This window comes from Taudactylus pleione, unplaced genomic scaffold (genome assembly GCF_031769625.1).
Source record: "Taudactylus pleione unplaced genomic scaffold, aTauple2 ptg000347l, whole genome shotgun sequence".
Taxonomy (NCBI): Eukaryota; Metazoa; Chordata; class Amphibia; order Anura; family Myobatrachidae; genus Taudactylus; species Taudactylus pleione.
Genome location: NW_028284748.1, coordinates 2,133,149 through 2,152,263, shown reverse-complemented (window position 1 = coordinate 2,152,263; position 19,115 = coordinate 2,133,149). Strand labels below are relative to the sequence as shown.

Below are 19,115 nucleotides of genomic sequence, written 5' to 3'. Positions count from 1 at the left end.
AGACATATATACTGTATATATACACTTCACACATCAGACTGCACTCAGCACCCAGCATAGTCCATCAAGGGGTATATAATATCCACAGCTCCAGCACTCCTCCACTCAGTGTCACTGGGCATATAGCCCCAACTTGCTCCGGTGCCATCCCAGGAGGACAGCACCCCCAAATCGATATAGCAACAATGTCCAGGCGGCACTCGGAGACTGGTGAAAATAATACCCTCAACGGAGGGTGTTTATTGGTAAGTTGATGTTGCGGGTTATTCTACCCCTTCATACCCCGATATGTTGACTCACCAATAAACTCCCTCCATTGAGGTTATTATTTTCACCAGTCTCCGAGTGCTGCCTAGATATTGTTGCTATAATATAATTATATATATATATATATATATATATATATATATATATATATATACACACACACACACACCAAGTCAGAAATCCACTGCACTCGCCACTCCCAGGCATGGGGTGCAAGTGGCTTGTGCCCACATTGCTTAAATAAATAAATACAGAAAACTCAGTACTCACCATTGTAAAATCACAATAATAAATAAATAATAATAATAATAAATAATATATAAATAACAATAATAATAAATAATGGGGTTTTGGTAATATAGATTGACTGTGGGCTGCAGGCTTAAATGCATTGATCAATCCATGAACCAAAACCCCATAATTTATTTGTATAGTATTGTGAGTGATTTAACAATGGTGAGTGCTGAGTTATATATATATATATATATATATATATATATATATATATATATACACACACACACACACACACACATTCTATACACAGACACACATACATTTACTTGCTTAACTATAACCAATTCTTGTAGCAAGACATCTTACATTTTGTGCTCTCTTTACAAAACGAAGCAGTTTTATATATACACTAGATGTTCTCTGCGGCTTCGTCCGTGATAAAATCGCTTCTGCCAATATTTTTTTTTATTTGAGGTTTTGCATAGGGACCTGTAACATCAGCGCCTTCACCCACCACTCACACCAATGTCTGCCCTGTGCACTGACTGCTATGTAGTCTATTCTATTCAGGTGATGTGGGCCCAAAGCAACCCTCCCACCACCAACTACTGGCTGAGCACACCTATCTCTTACATTGATAATATAAATAAATTTAGTTTTTGTTATTGCTCAGCTTTACCTTGACTGATCAAGATGAAACAAAGTGCAGGTTATTTCTAGGAGCTTCCACTACAAAATGATGCAGGCTTCATGAAAATCGTTTCAGTCGTTTTTGCACCAACTTTGAGCAAACAGACAGACACAAAACATTCTTATTATATTAGTATAGACATAGCCCATAACAAGGAAGGAAAAAGTTTTTATGTAGAATAACAAATTACTACTAAATCATTTTTGGAAAGGTTCCTAAAATAGGATAAAACAATGAAACAATTTCCGATAAATGTTTCAGATAAGCTCGGAATGGAACAGAAGGTAAGATTCTATTAGAGGAGGGGTGCCTAGCGAAGATTCACTTGCAGGGGCTCGAAGGTAGGAACATCCCCTCCCCAGGCTGCAGCTGCATCCTTGTTACAGACAGCCTGTGATTAGAGGGGGAAGGGGCGGCTGCTACCGCCTGTGAATAGAGGGGAACGGTCCAGCTACTACCGCCGCTGAATAGAGGGGGGTGGTCCGCTGGTGCCGAGCCTGGGCCAATCACAAGCTGCTTGGTGAAGCCCGGGAGTAAATTCCCGGGTAGCACTAGCACCATTCAAAAATGAGCGGGGTAAATCTCACTTAAGTCCTTGGAAATTCCCTGGTCAATTGCAGGGTCGGATACCCGGAAACGTGTTCTCGGGTAGGTACCTTTCAGACCTACGCAAGTTCCTGGGAATTTGGCCGAGGCAGGCCAAAATCCCGGGAATTCTCAGTATGTTTGAAAGGGGTATAAGAGACTTACGGGTCTATTTACTAAGCAGTGTTAGGACAGAGTGAAAAGTGATAAAAAAGTGATGAGGTGCCAGCAAATCAGCATCCCAACTGATTATTGGCTGGTACCTTATCACCTTCTTATCAATTTTTACTCTGTCTCCGAACACTTATAATCATAAGGACTACACAATTTTTTTTTTTTTTTAGACGTGTGGGACGCCACCTTCCAAAACTGATCCAGGACATTGCTTTAGTACCCGATTATTGCGATTTGAAACCAGTTTATTTTGGTTTAAACCTAATCATTTGCCTACCATTTTGGGGTTTGATATTTTGTTCTTTTTTGTTTTTCTAAGGGGTCAATCCAATTATATGCGATGCACTCGCAGGTGCGAGTCATCGGGACAACGGCCGCGCTTCATGGCAGCCAGAATTCACTCAAAATAGTATAAAATTGAGCGAATTCAGCCTAAAAGAGGGCCGCGAGGGGAGTGAGAAGCAGTGCTGTTGGTGGCGTCTGAACGCAGTGGCAACGGCAAATCGCATCCGATTCACACCCCTCCAGGCTAATTGGATTGCTCCCTTAGTGTCTTTATTTTGAGTTTTGCATTTTGCACTAGTTGCTCCTACACTATTTCTAAATAAGCAGATTCTGTATATTTATTTTTATTGCTTTTTTGTGTGTTTTGATATATCTGAAGTAAAAACCATACAAATAAAAAATATTTTTTTTGGCTTCCAATACTTACATTATAGTAAGAACGTAGGGCCTGATTCAGAGCCGTTCGCAATTTGCGGACGTTCGTTCAGGAAAAGGGGGTGGCTATTCAAATGAACCATTCGCTCTTTGCGGTCTGTTGACGCCTCCATGTCTGAACGAGCGAACAAAACCTGCGGCCGCTATTTTGTAAAAAACGCCCCCTGGCCGCTTGCATCATACGTCATGTCCGCTATTTAATAGATTAATCGAGTACATCGAACAGCGCATGAACTGCTCGCTATTCTTGTGGCTGGTTTTTCCTACCACTATATTGCGAGCAGTTTTGACTATAAAACAACCAGGTGACGTGGTCAATGACGCTGCTGTTTAAATTATGCACACCCATAAAACGCCCTGCGTTCTTAATTCCACTCCCCGTTTTCAAGCACCTTCCCCTGTTACCACCCACATACGCCTCCTCCTGTCACTCAAAGTAGGAGGCATTCGCTATATAGCGAACAAACGATTTCTGGCCGCACTGACTGGTTCGCGCATGCAAATTAAAATCCGTACGCATGCGCAGATGTGAAAACATTGCTTCGAACGAGCGAACGGCCGCTTACGAGCGGCTCTGAATCAGGCTCATAGCCCCCTTGTTTTCCTTACAGGCGCAATTTGTAACCTAAGATTTTGCTACTCAAAATCATAAATTGTGATGGAAAACAGAAACTGTGGAGTAGGACCCTAATTTTAATTAAAGTGAGGGGTCCCCAGGACTTTTTTTTTCGCTCAGGGCGATCACTGGATATGTGGCCCTCACACCATGCCAGTGGTGATTTTACTTTCGTTTTAATTTCTCCATTTTAAAGCAGTAGTATTCTTTCCTTGTGCTCGTTATTTCGTATCTTCGGGAGTAAATTTTTTGCGCTGTTTGTAAGTACACACAAAGTAATGGCAGCCGCTAAAATATGTGGGTGTGTAAAGCATCCCGATTACTTTTTGCTGGGTACACGCTGGCCGATATATTGGCCGATCAATTGATTGACCAATATACCTGCTGGCTGTCGGCCAGTGTGTACAGACGATATGTCTGTGAACCACGTCTTTCACAGACATATTGCATTGGCTGTGCTACATAGCTGATGGACAGATATGTCTGCAGACATATATGTCCATCGGCAAGTGTGTACGGGCGGTCTGCAGACTGCCGTACACACACAGCGGCAGCCGCGATAGATGATGGCCATTCAGTGTGTATGAACGACCATCATCTAAAGATATATCTGCAGATGACTTGATCTGCAGATATATCTTTCAGGTGTGTACCCACCTTTTTTAGTTTTTTTAAGTTCACACTGAAAAGTAAAAAAAAAACAAAACCTATTAGCACCTTGATAAAGAAGGCTATAAAATGTACTATGACTGCGCTTTTGGTGACCAGGATAGAATCTGGGCAACCCATATTTCTTACATAACCTGCGCAACCACTGTATAACTAGTATTGCTGGGCATTCCAGTAGAACTAAGCATATTATCAAATATCCTGAAGTGTCTAAATTGAAGGAAATTTAGGCTGCTGTTCATGGATTCTTAGGGAATAGAAAAGAGGCCAACTACGTGTCCATCGTAAATGAACTATTGGACAATTACAAGAATATGGGTTGCAGAATGTCACCAAAAATTAACTGTTTACATTCCCACCTAGACTTTTGATGGGGGACTACTGCTGGTTCCTTTTTAGTGAGACTAATAAGACACTGTACTGTACAAACAGAAAGCGCCAACATCCTATTTCCCTATAGAAAAGGGACTTTACATTTTATAATTTATTAACAATTACATTACAGCTAATTTGGATTGTTAAATGTTTTTGAAGTTTAAGCGTTTCTGTAGTTAAATTGGTATTTTATAAATTCATATAAGAATGATTCATTTATATAGAGATTAATTGAAATGTTCACTTATCTTACTTTTTTCAAATATAGCTATTACCGCTTTTGTTATTTGTGTACATCTAATAAATGTGACTTGATAGATAAAATCAGATTTTTTTCACTGAATTCAGCATCCTTAAATTAAGCGAAAACACATTCACATGGCAGATGCAGAGAATTTTTAAACTTTGTTAAGTAGTGTTATCGATCAGTCAGACTTGGCAGAAGAAATCGGCCAAAAGGTCCCGATATCATGCAGTGTTGGCATTCATGATAATCAGACCATATTTCCTAAGATTTTTTTTTGTTTACTGCATCATCCTTGTGGGTGGACATATGCAAATTATTATTACATTTATTATTATTAAAATTTGCTGATTGTCATTTGCTCCCATGCATTACCAGATTTTCATTCCAACCAACCAACTAGTTGGATGGTTAGAGGAAAGTTGGTCTGGTGTATGGCCAGCTTTAGTCTTTTACAGGAGATCTCAACTGTGAAGCACAATGGAATATGCTGACGCTATATTACGAACTGTTAATAAATATTGTTAATATCCTCCATTTTGTTATCTTTACATAGACGGTATACATAAAATCATGCTGTCATTTCCACATCATTTTAAGTGAAAGTGGCTTAATAAATGTTTCTAACGTTAGTGCAATAAAATAAACACTTTATAAATCACTTATACGAATTTACCTGAATGCTCCGGATATCGTCCATGCCAGTACAGTTCTCATGTTTACTTGGTTCCAGAAGTTTGAGTTTAGTTTCTATGTCCTGTAGCCTGTGATCCAGATGCTCCCGGTCCTTACTAACCTCTTGCATTTTGTCTCTGAGGAGTCGAGTCAGGTCATTCAATTGCCTATCCCTATCCTTCAGGTCCTGTATCCTACCCTTCAGCACATCCCAACTTTCTCTTACTTCCCTGTCGTTACTGAATAGCTCTACCAATGACAGGTTGTGATGGTTCAATCGGCCAGTGATTGCTTTCAACTGGATTGTTGTTTTGTCTACATGTTCTTTTAGCCCATGACCCAGTTGAAGCAAGCCATGAGCAATCACGTTCATTTCATCCCAGGAAGCGAACGGTACTTTCTTCTCTGACGATGGGCCCCAGCACTGGCCGCATGTTAGTGACCCAAACAACACTAAACTTGCAATAACTGACTGCATGATTCTACTGCTCAGTTACCCTGATCAGCTGGTAGTGTCACTCTGTTGTTCTTCTGCCTGCGCCCAGGATCCCCCTTATATTCTGTGCTGTATCTGACTCCTCCTAGCAGTCGTCACCAGTGAGTGTGGATGTGGTGCCATTACCCAAGGGCTGCCCAGCTGACTCTCTAGTTGTTTCTCACTTTCTCTCCTGCTGCCATGATCATATTAGTAGAATCACAGTGTTGGCACGATGCACACCTCCATAGGGGTCTGGGGAGAACAGTTTTTCAAGGATCAGCTCGCAGGCATCCGGGCGTGCAATCTGATTGCCTAGTCCACAGAATTTATATGTATATATAAGCACGTATCGAGAAAACGTCCGCATCTACACACAGGTTATAGGAGAGATGACACGCAGCTGGATCCGACACTATCGCATAACATCCGCCTACCCCTGCAATGCAGCACGTTTCAAGAAACACGAACTGCAACCTGCTGTACCCCGTCTGTATATATTACACAGCACCTACCTACCATCCCACATAAATGCTGCTTCATAATAAATGGCCATGCTAACAAGTGTTTTACTTGCACTAAATTCTGTGATCTAACTGTAGAAGACCAATATTCTTTCTCCCTGGATGTAACTTTTGTCCAAAGATGTGACCCACTTTTGGTGTATCTGTTTCTGTTATGTCCTGTGTGCGACCGACCACGTAACATCCACGGTCTCCGAGAAAATGGCAGCTGTTTTAGAGACTATTGAAAGGGAATAAAATCCATACGTAAGTGGGCGGTTAGCAGTACATGAATACCTCTAGGCTGACGGCAGCAGGGGGTGTGTACGTGTGAAGGGTATTGTGCGCGACTCAACTCCCATCGATTACCGGATTTGTGCTGAGGAATCATGTCGGAGCGGAAAGTGCTAAATGTAATATAATGGGACGTGTGGGCTGAGGGCTGTTTTGGGCTGGTGTCAGTTTGTAACATTTCCCTTTCTCTACATTGCCGTTCTCACAAGGAGGACTATTTTCTGTATAAAATTGCATTCATACGTGTTTTTATTTAGTTATATGTCACCCAGTTATTATCCCAATTTTGTCTCTTGTTTTATGATGACGTTCCAATACTCTCCAACGTGGCCCCTTCCACCAAGTACAAAATGCTCTGCTACTGGACTAGTTGTTACTGCAGTCACCTGTGTTATCGGTCTATTCAGCAATAGTGACGATGTTGCCCAGAATTTCAGCGGGCAACATCGTCACAATTTTTTAGTCAATTATAAATATTCAGCAATATTTATAAAGCGGCTGTGCGCCCCTGTCATTATCGGCGCTGCTATCTACAAGATAGCAGCGCCGACAGCCTGGGGTATGTACGAACGGTCAGATCGTCTGACCGTTCGGCCGGCTGTAGCTGTCGTTATCGACAGCTACAGCCTGGCGCTAGCCTATACCCACAGCAGGGACAGCGCTGTCCCTGCTGTGGCGGCTACCGGCTCCAGGGCTGCACGCGGGGATCTCTCGATACTTGCGAGATCCCACGCATGCTCAGTGGAGCCGGCCGGGCCTGACACACATCGCATCAGCACTAGGCTGATGCGATGTGGTCTGTAGCGGGTAGCGCCGGAGGGGGGAGTTAACGCTCCCCCTCTCCAGCCGGTGAGATGTTCACACATCTCACCGGTAGTGCTTCCTGCTTCGCCTCGGTAAAGAGGCGAAGCAGGAAGCGTTATATCGGCACTTAACGTGCCACTATAATACATCTAACCCATTGTTTCCTGTACACCACTGGCTTGCAGGGATGGCATCGGCATGGCACGACAGCCGTCCTTCTCAGTGGATATTCCCAGCTGTAACATGGCGACCGTGCCGTGTGAAAGGACCCACATACTTCCATGTATAACTAAATTTGACACCAAACAGGATGCTGCAGGAACTTATGGGAAAATTTCCCTCTTTCCCTGCAGTTTTCGGGAAATGTAATGCATTTTCTTCATATAACTCCATTCTGAGATGGCGTTATATAAAGTAATGTTTTTTCAAGTAATTTAACACTTTTTGCTATGCTGAATAGCAAAAAGCGTTAAAGCACTGTAGAGATCAATGGCTGATCCCTACAGTGCGAGATGGGAATTAATGGAGAAGATAGTTGCATTATATTCTCCCTTATCCCATTGCTGAATAGGGGATTTACATAAAAAATGCGGAAGTCACAGTTTCCGCATTTTTTTATGTAAAAAAAATCATTGCTGAATAGACCCCTTAGAAACACAATTCTCTTAAATTACCTCAACATGGGTGACTGTAATCATAAATTAAGGGGTCATGTTGCAGAGTTTAGCCAGTGTTTCCCAAAATTGATTTGCACACCTGTCCTGAAGCGGGGTTATCCCAAATGTCTGGACTGTGAGTGTGCTATGAGGACCGAGTTTGTTAAACACTAGTCTAGACTGCCATAACAACCACTGAATGTAAAAGATAAATGAAGAAAATTGATACTTCTGTAAACATTGCATTTAATCTGTTATATGTAATATACAAACTAGTTATATTATTTTGCATATAAATATAAAGCTCCTAAGGTTTTTATACCATCTCTTTTACTGCAATCTAAATATAATTCTCTGTATTTTGTTATGAAAAATAATTTTTCTCTAAAGGGCCTATCCGTCAAGCTGAACAGGTCCATTATATTTTCGGAAACATTAGATTATGTGTGTTTTTTGTAACTGACGCATTCACTATTGCTATCCTGATGTGGCCATCTACTATTCATCAAGCACTGACAAGTTTTTGAAGCTTGACTGCAGGAACTAATGCCATCTTCAGATATCTTTAAGCTGGGCACACAGATGATGTGTGTACCCAGCGATGCACAATGCGACCAAATGATATATCGGGTGGTCCGTACACACTGCACGATCTGGAGTACGACCGCCCGATATGTCGTTCCCCAGCCACATCCTCAAGCATAGCATCGTTACTCGCATTTTCAGATTGGCCTGCACAGCGATCTGAAGATGCAACAAATGACGCACGGGAGCTCGCACATTGGACTATTTGTCATCCGATCCGTTGGAAATTGGCAAGTTGTCCAATACATCCCGGAGGTCAAAAATCAGCATGGGGAGGTCAGCCTTCCCCTTTAAAGCAGCCCCTCAGCTCAGGACACCATTCCTATGAGGTCTGGTCGACCTGAACTGCATTTGTCAGCGGACCATGCCCCCTCTGAGAGCTCCGGTGGCCATTTTGTATATGGTGACAGCCGCAGCTCTTCTTGGGGAAACGCTGGGTCGATCCCTCTACACACCTCTACCTGGAGTCAGGTTATGTTCAGCCTACCAGAAGTTGGGTCCCTGCCCATAGATTCTGTGTAGTTGAAAGTGGTGCACACATTACAGTATAGAGGTTTATGCATTTGATGTGACTTACTGCTAGTGCTGTTGTATGTACTTATACTCAATCTGTCAGTTTATGCCTGTCCCTTTTAATTTTCTCTTTCTGAAACCCTGGCATACCGGTGTATTGGGGGTTTAATTACTTCACTCTGGTAATCAGCAGTGAAGACAGTCACATACTGCTTAGGTGCACTTAGCTGCGCCATTAACCTGGGCTGTCATATCCTGCAGTTTTTCTATAAATGCTGGCAGGAGCTCTATACTGCTCACACACTCATATGTTTGGGTCACTGTGCATGTATTCAGCTGCCAATTGCCCAGTGCCATAGTGTGTGTTACATTTAATTGGTGTATACTGTTGCATACTTGAACTGTAATTTGCTCAGTACAATATTGTGTGTTTCTGTACTCTACAGTTATGTCTAACAAGGGCAGGAGAACAAAACAGTCAGCTGCACCTGTTGCGCTTACAGGCAAATCTTGTGCTGCTGTTTAACTCAGGAGGATGTGGTTTGTGCTAACTGTTATTCGGCACCAGGTCAATCTGCTCCATTAACCCCTGCACAGGAGCCTCCCTGGGCTTCCTTTTCACAGGCGCTGGCTTCCATTGCAGACCGCCTCGCTGTCCCTGCTGTAATTCCCCCTATGGGATTGCCACAGCAGGTACCTCCTATTCCACTTTTGTGGGTTGATACCCTATCCTCCTCTGCTGAGTCTGGCAGCTACGGCCATTCAAACTATGCTACAGGGGGATAACCCCATACTTGGTAGATCTGCCAAGCGTCCTGTGTTATCCTCACAGTCTACGCACCTTGTGGATACGTAGGTATCCTCAGAGGCAGATGAGGATGACTGCTCTACTGCTGAGTCCCTCACTAGAGAGGATGTGCTTCAATCCAATATGGACATACCAGTTTTGGTGCGGGCGGTCAGTTGTGTTCTTCAAAGAAGATGACGAACCTGCCCCTAAATCCAAACACCCAGTGTTTAAATGACAAAAGGTGGTTGTGGCTGAGTTCCCTCTCTCGGATCAGTTAGCTGAACACATGGCGGCAGCTTGGCAAATACCGGGTAAGAAGTTTCAGCCACAAAAGCGGTTGCATAAGTATTACCCTTTCTCCTTCATCCACTAGGGGACACTGGGGTCTCAGTACAGTGGGGTATAAATGTGGGATAACCGGGAGCTGGCACTTTAATAAATTTGAATAGTAGCTAGCTCCTCCCCCTCTATACCCCCCTACAGGTCAGTCTAAATTTTGTGCCAAGGGAGCTGGTTGCACTATACAGAGCTCTCTGTTTAAATTAAAGATCCTCGATCAGCATATGAGGACACAGACAGGCAGCTCCCTGCCCCTGCCTGTCTGCATCGTTGGACTGCTGATAGACAGCAGCTGCTTGCGGTGTGCGCTGGGGTCTTCAGCTACAGGACCACTGTCTCTGGGGGGTACCTAGATGTGCTGCGTGCGGCGCACGTCGCGGTCCACCACTAGCAGACCCGCCATCGGCAAGGTTAATAACTCCTGGCACCCTGAATAGCAGGGTGGCCAGGAATACTGTAAGGCGGGCATCTTTAATGCAGCCCGCTCAGCGCTGTATATGGGCGCCATAGTGGGGGGCGGAGCCTAACGATGACTTCTGCTCCTGCCTTCCAGCAACCCCAGCATTTCCAAGGCTGGCGGCCATTTTAACTACTACATGCTGCTGCAAGATGCCGAGTACAGCGGAGAGACTGTCCTGTCCCCAGATGTGAGTACACAGTGGGGTCAGGCTACTGAAGAGTTATGAAATCTGTGTGCGCACAGCCATTAATAGCACATTTAACATTGTGTTTACACAGCGTGCTGGTCATTGTATCAGTGCTGGTTGGGCTGGGTAAAAGCATATCCCCTCTATGCTCTTATCTCTTCTTACTAACAGTCTCTGTGTGTCTCACTGTCCATTCACTCTCTACTGTGTGTGTATGGGCCGGTGATTTGGTAGCATGACTTCTAAAGCTGCACATAAGACTTTCTCCTGCAAAAATTGTGCAGAGAAATTGACACAGGAACAGTTTCTACTTCCCTGCTGTGTGAAAAATGTGCTTCAGTGCTGATTGCAGCAATATAAGCCAGGTGTTACAGGTTGAGCACAGACTCCTGTAATCACCTCAGCAACCTTGGGCTGCTCAATTTACATCAGTCATGTTACAGGAGTCTGTAGCCTAATGAGCTAATGCCCAGCCCTGTCTGCACAGACGTCTGCCTTCTCTGAACCAGATTGGGCGCGCTCTTTAGCCAGGTCTGTAGAAGGGCTCACAATATGTCAGCCCAGGTCCCTCCTGTGGCATAGTCCTCTAATGTCCCTGCTAGGAGACTGATCCCGAATCCCCTTATGTGGGATGATCCGGAAAGAGGATGACATGCCTGATACAGAGGAGGAGGACAGGCGACAGAAGAATTGGAGCCTGTGTTTCGGGGTGTAGAGAATAGACCCTGGGAATGATAGGCCGTCTATCTTTGTTAAGAAACAAAGATTAGCAGCCACCTTTACAGTATAAGGAATTGGACGAGATCCTCAACTCAGCGTGGATAAAAAGTTTCAGATAAACTTTTATCCTACTATCCCTTTCCTGCAGAGTGCAGGAAATTACACGATGTCACGTTTTGTTAAAAAATGCTCCCTGTACAGGTGGGAGCAAGAGCAGTTCTCGCCACTGCCATATGTTAGTGTGCCTAGGGAATAGCTCAGGGCACATCTGTCTGGCAACCTACGGCCACACCACCCTGCACACGCCAGATCTCGTCTGATCTCGGAAGTTAAGCAGGGTCAGGCCTGGTTAGTACTTGGGTGGGAGAACGTCTGGGAATACCAGGTGCTGTAGGCTTTATTCCCAACAACCCGAGTTCAAAAGTCTAGGTACACTGTAACTTGACCCTCACTAGTCAGTTGTTGGGTCAACAAGACTGTGGAAGCTTGGGCTATGCAGCTTGCCGAGGACCTTAAAACTGGTGTTCCGGTGGAGAATCTGGTTCATTTAACGGAACAGATTGCAGAGTCTGCTTCCTTTTATCAGGGAGACTTCAAAATATATTTGTAATCTTTCCTCTAGATCCTCGGCTTTGGCTATCTCAGCCGCAGAGCCTTGTGCCTGAGACAATGGCAGGCGGATGAGGAAGCTTAAAGAACTGTGGTAGCTTTTCCATTCACAGGGGAAGCTCTGTTGGGATCGGAACAAGTGGATCTCTCAAGCCACAAGTGGTAAGTCCACTTATCTCCCATCTGCTGCTCCTCCTCAGTCCTTCGGGTCCCAAGAAGTTTCAGGGGTCGTTCCAGAGGCACCATGCCTATCTCCACATTCCGATTTGGTTTCCTCACGCAGTGTGGGACTCTCAATTGCAATTTCACCCTTTGGTCTTTCATCAGCACCAAGAGTGTTCACGAAGGTCAGGGCTGTAATTATGGCTTTTCTTCGGATTCAGGGTGTCACTATCGTTCCGTACTTGGACGATCTACTTCTCAAGGTTCCGTCAGTCACTCAATTACGGCAGGACATACGGATAACACAGAGTCTTCTGTTACAACAGGGATGGATCCTGAATTTCCAACAGCCTACTCAGCGTCTGCATTCCTAGGGATGCTTTTGGACATGTTGGAGTAGGGGGTGTTTCTTCCGCAGGAAAAAGTCACCTCCATCCAACACATGGTGTGATTGATACTGCGCCATCGCAGGGTGTCGGTACACCTGTGTATTCCTCCTCTGGGGAATATGTTTGCGACCTTCGAGTCCATCCAAGACGGGAGTTCCATACCCGTCCATTCCAACTGGACCTCATCTCTCAGTGGTCAGGGTCCCACCTTTTTCTTCACCAGCGTGTTCATCTGTCACCCAAGGCTCGAACATCTCTCCTTTGGTGGCTGAATTCCTAACACTGTCTGGCAGGCAAGAGGTTTGCAATGTGGGAACGGATTCTCCTCACCACAGAGGCCAGTCTTAGAGGATGGGGGACAGTGACTCAGGGAAGACACTTTCAGGGCTGCGGGACTCAACCGGAGGTGGTACTGCCCATAAAGGCCGTGTTATATGCTCTTCAGATGGCACAGCCCCTGTTGAAGGGCCATGCAATCAGAGTGCAGTCCGACTATGCCACAGCTGTGGCGTACATAAACAGACAAGGTGGCACCCAAATTCGGTCCGCCATGAGGGAGGTAATCCGCATTCTTCTCTGGGCAGAGGAATTTGCGGTAGCAATATCAGTGATTTTCATCCCTGGGTTAGGAAATTGGGAGGCCGACTACCTCAGTCGACAAGACATTCATCCGGGAAAATGGACGCTCAATCCACAGGTGTTTCAACAACTGATTCAGCGTTGGGGTCTTCATCAGGTAGATCTCATGACGTCAAGGTTGATCCATCAGCTGCCTCTCTACTGCTCATGGACAAGAAATCCACAGGCGGTGGCAGTGGATACTTTTACAACTCCTTGGAGGTCTCATTTTGTTTACCTGTTCCCTCCACTCCCACCTCTTCTTTGTATGCTTCAAAGAATCAAATGAGAAAGGGTAAAGGTACTGTTGGTGGCTCCACACTGGCCCAGATGGGCGTGGTATTCCAACCTACGTCTGCTGCTGATAGACGACCTGTGGCCTCTTCCTCTGCAGGAAGACCTTCTGCAACAAGGTCCGTTTATCTATCAAAACTTAAAGCGGATTAGTTGAGGGCGTGGCTGTTGAAAGGGCTATCCTAAGGTGAAGAGGTATCCCTTCAAGGGTGATTCCTACTAGGCTGAGGGCTAGAAAGGAAGTTACGTCTGAAGCACTATCATAATTTATGGAAGGCATATGTATCTTGGGGTGAACGCAGGAGTTCACCACCATCAGAATTTAAGATAGCAAGGCTTCTTTCTACAGGCTGGTTTATCAGCGGGCCTTCGTCTGGGAACTTGACTGTTCAGATTTCGGCTCTGTCGATTTTCTTTCAAAGGAGACTAGCATTATTGCCGGATGTCCAGACATTTCTACAAGGGGTTATCAGATTACAACATCCGTTGGTACCTCCAACGGCCCCATGGGATTTGGATTTAGGCCCTGATTCAGAGCCGGACGCTCTCACAGAGCGCTCGCTCTGAATCAGGGCGTCTTTTTTTTTTTTTTTTTTTTTTTTTTTAATGGAGTGGCCTCCTGGCTGCTCGCATTGCTGTGGGTTGCCACCCACAGCTAATGCGAGCGGCCAGGATGATGGGCGCGATGGTCAAGACCATCGGGCTTGCGACGAGACCCTTGTGGGAGGGTCTCGTGGCCGCAAGCCCCAGAGAGCTTTCGGCTCTAACAGAGCCGAAAGCTCTCCCACTGACATCACTTGTGATGTCAGTGGGGCCACCCCCAAATGGTAGGCGTTCTCATGGGAACGCCTCTGTCTGGGCAGCCACCCCCCTGGCCCGCTCACCAAAGGGGGCGTGCTGTCACTCAACATCGACAGCACGCCACCTTTGGTGCGAGACCCGGAGCGACGGAGTGCCCGCTGCTATTCGGGCCTCGCGCATGCGCACGACGGAGCCGGCTCCGTCATGCGCATGCGCTCTGGGCCACCATCGACCTGGTTGTGAGTGCTCAGCGCTTGCGACTTGGTCTGAATCAGGCCCTTAGTCATCTCCTTTCTCCAGTCTTCACTATTTGAACCTTTACAGACTGTGGAATTAAAATTTTTAACTTGGAAAGTTATTATCCTTTTGGCGCTCGCCTCTGCTAGGCGTGTGTCCGGAGCTAGGGGCGTTTCCTTGTCGTCAACCTTATCTCATTTTTCAAGAGGATAGGGCTGTGCTCCGTACGCAGTTATCTTTTTTACCTAAGGTAGTGTCTGCATTCCACGTCAACCAACCAATTGTGGTTTCCGGTGTTTAAAGACGATTCTTCAGAATCCAGATCCCTAGACGTGGTTCGGCCTCTTTGGATTTATGTTGAGTGAACTGCATCCCTCCGGAAGTCGGATACGCTATTTGTTCGATATGATATGGCTCGTCCTGGCGGGCCGGCTTCAAAAGAGACTAGTTCAAGATGGATTCGTCTGACTATCAGACAGGCCTATTTGGCTGCATCAAAGCAACCTCCTACATCAATCACAGCGCATTCTACGTGCTCGGTGGGTCCTTCGTGGGCGGCTGCCCGTGGTGTTTCCCTAACTCAGCTTTGTTGGGCAGCTACTTGGTCAGGCCGGTATACTTTTGCAAAAATGTTTCCCGTTTTAACACTTTTGCGGCTTCTGCTTCACAGTAGGGCCATGTGGTTTTTTGCAGGGTTCTCAGCGCTCTCCCGCCCGGGATGCGAGATCTGGGATGTCCCCACTGTACTGAGACTCCAGTGTCCCCTAGTGGATGAAGGAGAAATCAGGATTTTGGTACTTACCGATAAATCCCTTTCTCCGATTCCACAGGGGACACTGGACGCCCACCCAGCGCTGTTCCACTTGCATTCGTTATTGTTCTTCCAGGTTTGGACAGATGTTTTCTTCAAGGTTTCCTTAATTTGTTTGCATATATGCTTATTTGTTCAGGTATGTTCTAGCTTCTCTTCTATAATTTTATTTTCCAGCTCTCCTCAGGTACAGTCTTAGACTGGCCTGTAGGGGGGTATAGAGGGGGAGGAGCTAGCTACTATTCAAATTTATTAAAGTGCCAGCTCCCGGTTATCCCACATTTATACCCCACTGTACTGAGACTCCAGTGTCCTCTGTGGAATCGGAGAAAGGGATTTATCGGTAAGTACCAAAATCCTGATTTTGCTACAGCTCATTGTACTAAGTGGGAAATCCCTCCAGCAGTGGACTCCCACATTACCAGATTGGTTAAATCCTATACAGCTTCATCACTGAAGGAGCCTACAGATAGGAAGATGGATACAGCTCTGAAATCTGTACACTCTCTCTTTCAAGTGCAATTGCTCGCCCTACCATGGCTACTGCTTGGGTGGCTAAGGCAATTGAGAGCTGGGTAGACACCTTAGATCCTCTCATCCTCTTTTCCTCCCCCCTCCCCGAGATCAGATGGCATGCATTGCTCACATTAGGGATGCAGCCGCATATATTGGAGAAGCACCCTTGGATGCTAGGCTGCTAGCATCCAGAGCATCAGCTACTATGCTCTGCTCACTATGCCCTCTGGTTACGGTCTTGGAGGGTGGATGCAGACTCCAAAAAGGCCTTAGAATTGTTGACCTATACGGGTGACATTCTCTTCGGCCCTGAATTGGATAAAATTGTGACCACATTAGCAGCATCTAAAACTGCCTTTCTGTCTTCAGCAACTACTCCAACACCCAGGACTATGTCCTTTCGTCCCCAAGGAAAAAAGGGTTAGTCATTTCCTAGATACTCAGCTTCTGCTAAGGCCATGAAGTTGAGGAGCAAGCAGGTCTGGGCCACCAGACGCCCAGCAGCCAAGTCTGACGACAAGCCCTCTTCCTGACTGGCTTGGCCTCCCCTTGGGATATCCCAGAGTGGGTGGCCGGCTTCTTCAATTTGCCCAAATCTAGCGTTGGACCACCACAGAGGCATGGGTGCAAGAAGCGGTCTCTCATGGGTACGTCCTATCATTCCTAAGTAGGCCTCCCCTCCAATTCTTTTACACAGGGCCCCCAGCGAATCCAGACAAGGCCAGGCTTCTACAAAATGCCATTCAGTCCTTGTTGCTAGTGGAGGTAATAGTGGCAGTTCCACCTTCTCATCGGGGGAACTGTTACTATTCTACCCTGTTCCTGGTGAAGAAACCAAACTGGTTTTATCTACCTATTCTGAATCTCAAGTCCCAGAACAAGTTTGTCAAGGTGCAAGGTTTCTGATGGAAACTCTTTGGTCAATTGTTCTGGCTATGGAGCCTGGGGATTTTATGGTTTCCCTGGACATTCTGGACTCATACCTACATGTGCCTATAGCACCATCTCATCAAAAATACCTGCGTTTTGCTGTTCTACAGTAACATTTTCAGTTCCGGGCTCTTCCCTTTGGACTGGCTACTGCTCCACGGTTATTTACCAAAGTTATGGCTTTTATGGCTGCCCACCTGCGGGCTCAGGGAGTCAGATTACTACCATACCTGGACGACCTGCTGCTCCTGGCAAGGTCTCCAGAGATTCTCCAACGACATCTGCAGATAACCATTACCTGTCTACAAAAGCACGGTTGGTTGATGATTTGGAAGAAGTCTTCCTTAAACCCGTCTTAGCGTATGGTCCATCTGGGAGCTTTGCTGGATTCTCAAACACAGAGAATCTTCCTGACGGAGGACAAGATTGCTACACTTCGCAGGTTCCTCCGCAACCGCCGAGTGTCTATTCATGTGGCTATGCAGATTCTGGGATCCATGGTATCCACCTTCGACATGGTGGAATACGCCTAGTTCCACTCTGATTCTATCCAGATGGAATGGGTTGCCTCAGAGGATCAGATCCCAGTCAATGATTCTCTCTCCAGAGATTCGGCTGTCCCTTTCTTGGTGGTTACAGACTTCCCACTTGACCAAAGGGCGCCCCATTGTGGATTCCAGATTGGATTCTCCTCACAACAGATGCTAGTCTCTGAGGATGGGGCGCAGTGACCGGTCAACACTCCTTTCAGGGTCGTTGGACGTTAGTGGAGTCATCTCTGCCACTCAATGTATTGGAACTCAGAGCCATCTACAGAGCACATTCAGGCTCAGGATATTCTCCAGGGCGAACCTGTACAGGTACAGTCCGACATCGCCACGGCGGTGGTTTACATAAATCACCTGTGAGACACTCTGTCAGGCGGCTATGGCAGAAGTGGCATGCATTCTTGCATGGGCCGAGGGACACATCCCGGCCATCTCCGCGGTGTTCATTCCAGGAGTACTAAATTGGGAAGCGGACTTTCTCAGTCATCACGACGTGCTTGCATGGGAATGGTCTTTCCACCCAGAAGTCTATCAACTCCTAGTGGACAAATGGGGCCTACTAGAGGTAGACCTCCATGACCTCATGACACAATCGCAAGCTTCTGGTGTACGGGTCCAGAACAAGGGATGCCAAAGCATCCTTCGTAGACACATTGTGAGTACAGTGGACCTTCCATCTGGTGTATCTCTTTCCTCCGGTCTCCCTGCTTCTTCGAGTTCTTCGGAAGTTTAAGCAAGACTGAGACATGCACCAGCTTGGCCCAGACGGCATTGGTACTCCAGATCTTCTGAGCCTCTCCATAGACACGCCATATCTGCTTCCTCAACGGCCGGACCTGTTATCTCAGGGTCCTTGCATCCACAAATGACCTGGGTCGGCTGTCTTTGACAGCGTGTCTCTTGAGACATCCCTCCTAAGGTCCAAGGGTTTCTCTTGCTCTGTGGTTCAGACTATGCTCAGGGCCTGTAAGCCGGCCTCTGCGTGTATTTATCACAGAGGGTGGCATACCTATTTTCAGTGGTGCGCCACTAAGAGTTATGACCCACAGGTTCTTAGGGTCTCTAGAGTCCTGGCCTTCCTTCAAGCCGGATTGGACCAAGGTCTCCGTCTTAGTTAATTGAAAATGCAGGTCTCTGCCTTGTCCATATGGTTTCAGCAAAAAATTGCTGCCATGACTGATGTTCACACCTTCTTTCAGGATGTCCTCCGCATACAACCTCCCTCTGTTCTTCCAGTGGCTCCATGAGATTTGTCAGTGGTTCTCCAGGCCCTTCAGGGTGCTATGTTTGAGCCTTTGGATTCTGTGGACTTAAAGTGGCTCACAACTAAGACTCTTGTTTCTTCTGGCTATAGCATCGGCCAGAAGGGTGTCATATTTAGGGGCGCTTTTTTGCCGCTCCCCATTTCTGATTTTTCCATCAGGACAGGTCTGTTCTTCGGAGTCGCCCTGGATTTCTTCCCAAGGTGGTATCCAGTTTCCATCTTAATGCGGAAATTGTGGTTCCGGACTTCCAGTTTCCTGACCTTTCGGCAGGTGAGGCCTCCTTTGGATGTGGTCCGTGCTCTGAAGATCTACATAGCCCATACTGCTTCTGTCAGGAAATCGGACTTTCTCTTCAT

The 19,115-nt window shown here is 46.2% G+C and overlaps 2 protein-coding genes and 1 pseudogene across 2 annotated transcripts in view; 2 read left to right on the top strand and 1 right to left on the bottom strand.

Annotated features, from left to right (window-relative positions):
- The window catches only part of ANGPTL4 (angiopoietin like 4), a 94,659-nt gene extending 88,193 nt beyond the window's left edge, over positions 1–6,466 (bottom strand). Inside the window, exon 1 of the mRNA XM_088444089.1 lies at positions 5,255–6,466. Coding sequence (XP_088300215.1) covers positions 5,255–5,731 — 477 coding nt within the window. The 5' untranslated portion in view covers positions 5,732–6,466. The remainder of the gene's footprint in view (positions 1–5,254) is intronic.
- A 28-nt stretch (positions 6,467–6,494) lies between these two features.
- The window catches only part of YJU2 (YJU2 splicing factor homolog), a 313,756-nt gene continuing 301,135 nt past the window's right edge, over positions 6,495–19,115 (top strand). Inside the window, exon 1 of the mRNA XM_088444090.1 lies at positions 6,495–6,644. Within this exon, the coding sequence (XP_088300216.1) occupies positions 6,621–6,644 (24 nt within the window). The 5' untranslated portion in view covers positions 6,495–6,620. The remainder of the gene's footprint in view (positions 6,645–19,115) is intronic.
- LOC148508751 (5S ribosomal RNA) lies at positions 11,858–11,976 on the top strand (annotated as a pseudogene).